We start from the raw sequence: 4,415 nt of genomic DNA on the forward strand, positions 1-4,415 counted from the left end.
CCAAATCACTCACAGCTTTAATGTCGGTAGCTCACAAAGTAGAATTTTTGCTCACAAGACTCCACAGCTTAGAGGGAGCAACGGTTTTCCCTCTAAGCTGAGTTAGTGTGAGCTAGCCCAGTTTTTTAGCCTCCAGCTCACACTTTTTTGTCTTCACTCAGGAAGGATGGCTCCAGAGCAAACTAATTTATGCAGTAGCCAAATCGCTCACTCACAACTTTAATGCCAGTAGCTCACGAAGTAGAATTTTTGCTCACAAGACTCCACAGCTTAGAGGGAGCATTGATCATAATTTAAAAAAAAAATGCAGGCCACATTGAAATCAGTGGCCCAATAAATTTTTTTTTAAGAAGCAGGGTTTTTTGCATTTTCTGTAAAAAATTTAAAGAGCTGAACACTATTTAGCATCAATGAAGTGTTCCTCTTCTTTTCACACATTCTGATTTCATGTGGTGCAGACATTTTGAACAAGGACAGCCATATAGATATTTTTTATAATTTCCCCCTATGTATTTCCCAACACAAAACTTTCCCTTCTCTTAATTATATTCTTTGTGGCTGGGTTTTTCCCGCCACATAAAAGTTTCACACTGTTGTGTTCATTGTCCACTCCAGGACACAGCATCAGCAACTAAAATTCTCATTATATATGTCTCTTTACAGAATGCAGTAACCTACCCAAGCTTTTCCTCAGGGCTGTTTTCATCTCCTGATTCCTGAGGGTATATATCAGGGGGTTCAAAAAAGAGGTAACTACACTGTACATGAGGGTGGCTATCATGTCTCTCTGTGGCGAATCTCCAGAAGATGGAGGTAGGTAGTTGAACAGCACTGGTACATAAAGCAGCCCTACAACTGTGAGATGGGAGCTACAGGTAGAGAAAGCTTTCCATCTCCCACTATGTGATTGGACCTTCAAGAACAGAAAGGAGATGATGTAAAGGTAGGAGAGGAGAGTTAATACAAAAGGGATCATGACAATTGACCCAGTGACAATGTTGAGGAGGCTGAGGTTGAGTATTGTGCTACTGCAGGCCAGTCTCAAGAGTGGTTTGATGTCACAAAAGAAATGCTCAATGATATTGGGGCCACAGAAGTGTAGTCGGGATGTCATGATGGAATGCATCAGGGCATGAAAAAATCCCATGGTCCATGTGGCTGCTGCCAGTAGAACACACACTCTTTGGCACATGATGAGAGGATACTGCAGTGGGTTGCATATGGCCACGTATCGATCACATGCCATGGCTGCTAGAAGAAGAGCCTCACTGCTTCCCAGGAAATGAAAGAAATGGAGTTGAATGATGCATCCAATAAAGGAGATTCTTCGGTAGCCCAAGAGGAACCCAACAAGCATCTTAGGAATGATGACCGTAGAGTAGCAAATATCCAAGCAAGATAAGTTACCAAGGAAGAAATACATAGGTGTGTGAAGTTGGCGCTCTATCACCACCACACAAACAATAGCAGCATTTCCAAGCACACTTGCTAGGTAGAGGAACAAGAAGAGAGCAAAGAAGACATTCTGAGCCTCCTGTCGATTTGTCAGGCCCATCAGAATGAAGTGAGTAACCTCTGTATGGTTCTCCATTGTGGCTGGGATAACAACAAGAACAAAATTAATATAGACTCAAAAATCTTAGAAGGTCATCATTTTTAAAAAAGGAAGAATGAAAAATGCATATGGCTAAGATGTTCTGCAGAGAACTTAAAATATATAAATCCAAATAATTCAACTGTCAGTTTGTCCCAAAGGGCTGGTTTTGGGGAACACCAGTTCTTAACAAGTAATAACCACCAGCCAAAGGTTATGTGCCATTGTTCATCAATATTTTTTATAGCAACATGAAAATCTATATATTAAAAACCTTCTATGAAAAAAAACATCTTACACTGAACAGTCATAGAAAGCAGAACTACTGTTGCTGCTGCTACTAAAACGCCTGAGAAAGAACTTCTCACAGATTCTCCCTCAGCATTAGTGGATTGTTGGAAACAGCAACAGTGGAATCACAGAAATCCACAATTTAGGATGTATAACTCCAAATGTTGGCCAAAATGTGATCGTGTCATTGATGAGAGGAATAGACAAATAGTAAGCTAAGATTCAGTTATCACTGCTTGGTCAAGATACAGAGAAGAAACCCAGCATGAATTAGAATCACTGGGCATTTGCCAAAGCTGACACACCAACAATGACCACAGATATTGAAATCAAGTACTGATGGTAGGAATTGCATGAATGAACTTGGTCGTGCCAGAGTGGCTATTAGGTAGCATGGCTGAGCAGATTAGCAAAAAGACTGTTTCTTGTTGGAGAACTAAAGTCACTCTTTACCCTTGAGGTGTCAACTGACCATTTCGTGCCTGGGATCACAGAAACAATAACAGTTTTTAACTATTATTGTAAGCTGCCTTGAACCACACTGAAATGTGGCTTTAATAAATGAAAAATAAATAAATTATGTTTATTAGGTACAAGGCAGATTTCAGGTTTCACCAAGACACACCAGGACAAAGAAGCAATGGATATCGACCCTTTAACACCAGCAATTTTTCAGATATGCCTAGAACACTAATCAAAATACATGGGTGCCTTGTTTTACCAGTTCACAATGCACTGTATGGTGCTGCTGAGAAATTACAACTTTTCTGCCAACATGGTTCAACAGCCCTCTGCTCCCACGGACGTTGGGCTGGGGAGTGGATTTGCTACCCAGTCGGAAGAGGCAGGCAGGGTTTGGGTGCCATCGTGCCCATACAGGCATTTCTGGAAGGAGGGGCCAAGAGGGATACAAAAGCCGACCCCTCCTTCCCTTGTCAGCAGTCCCACTTGGTTGTCGGCCCACCCTCCCGCACTGTTTTTAGTGAAGGCTTTGGCTGGTCACCCAGTTGGGGGACAGGTAGGAATTTTTCACCCTTTCCTGATTGACAGTTGGAGGGGGTGTTTTCGCCTATCTTGCACTTCAGCAGTGGTGACGGTGTTTGCTAGGGTGGGCTAGATAGGTAGGCTGGTCACTTTTTCAGGCAGGGTTCTTGGTGGTATATAGGTTGTGGTACGGTGAGCACCAGCCGACACACATTTATTTGGGTTGAAGGGGTCTTGTGAGTACAGCCTTTGTGCCTTGTGGCACGGGGCGGGGAAAACAGACTGCCTTTGGGACCACCCCGCTTGGGTCCTCTCTTTGAGCCTAGCGGCTCAGGGGTTGGGCTACAGGGTTGTCCTGCAATGGCTAGCCAGCTGGGGGGAGCCACTGATGATGGCTCCTGCCTGGGACAGGGTGGCTTGCCCTACTGGGAGTTAAGGAAGGGGTCTTTGACCCCTGGACTTGACCATACCGCTGAACTGTTTTGCCCTTGCCATTGGTTCCAGTTGAAGTTGTAAGTTAATAAAGTGGCCCAATGTTTAAATCCATCACCTGTGTCTGCCTCGTTATTCTGGCTTGGGTGGCAATATTATATGGTATTACTTTATTACTATCCCCTTTTGATTTCATTCAGAATGGACGAACATCCCATGCAACAGTTTCATTAGGGAAGCATTAACCCAGAAACATTTTTAAAAATTGAGGAAGAAGAATGACAGGAGCCTATAGTTGCTTGACTTCTCACCTTCCTTTTCATCTTTTTTTTTAATTTGTGAAATTTCTTCTTAAAAATTAAGTCTATTGTGGGATTCCTATAGCAGTAAAACATCTGAGAAATTTCACAAGAACTCAGAAGAGTTTCCTTTAGACCAAAGAAATTTCACAGGAGGGTTTCCTAGCTCTGAATCCTTAAGCATGAGAACCTGGTTAAAATCTATAGTTTAGCAACCTTAAAACCTGTAGTAAATCTATGGGCGCATCTGTCTCTCCCTTCCTCTCACCCTATTTCTTTCTTTTTCTCTGTCTTTCTCAGCCTAATCTAACTCACAGGGTTGTTGTGAAATTCTTGAAGGAGAAGGGCAGGATACAAATGTAACAAATTAATCTATTGTAAACAAACTACTCACAATGTTTTGTGCATGAAATCTGTAGGAGTGACAAGACAGATCCTGGCAATAAGTGACCACCAAAGTGAATGTTTTGGGGCATAACCCTGTGTGTCTTCCTTTGTTAGCTCTACTGACACAAATCAGAGCTTTTATGCAGTCCTCACGCATTGCAAAGAAGAACTTCGACTTGGTACATAATCAAGAGTATATTACTAAGAGTACAATGTACCTGAAAGTCCCTTAGTACCATATTTTTAATATCTTTCCCAAGCATAGATCTTACCAGTCTTGTATCTGTGAGTCTTGGAGAGTCTTCTCTTTAAAAGCACTTGACTGGCCTAAAGCAACAACAAAACACAAGATGAGAAATCACTATCAGTTCAAAATATGAAACAGGATAATATGAATAACCTGCAAGAGAGCTACGAAGTGCCGCTGT

General features: G+C 42.2%; 1 protein-coding gene across 1 annotated transcript; it reads right to left on the reverse strand.

Moving 5' to 3' along the window:
- Positions 1-643: 643 nt before the first annotated feature.
- Positions 644-1,591, reverse strand: LOC107109368 (olfactory receptor 12D3-like). The gene has a single exon (XM_015409981.1). The coding sequence runs from the start codon at positions 1,589-1,591 to the stop codon at positions 644-646; it is 948 nt and encodes a 315-aa protein (XP_015265467.1).
- Positions 1,592-4,415: the final 2,824 nt, after the last annotated feature.

This window comes from Gekko japonicus, unplaced genomic scaffold (genome assembly GCF_001447785.1).
Source record: "Gekko japonicus isolate JY-2015 unplaced genomic scaffold, Gekko_japonicus_V1.1 scaffold101, whole genome shotgun sequence".
NCBI lineage: Eukaryota > Metazoa > Chordata > Lepidosauria > Squamata > Gekkonidae > Gekko > Gekko japonicus.

What these genes read in the sequence shown, in the direction of transcription:
- LOC107109368 (XM_015409981.1), bottom strand. Translation starts at nt 1,591, where the DNA reads ATGGAGAACCATACAGAGGTTACTCACTTCATTCTGATGGGCCTGACA.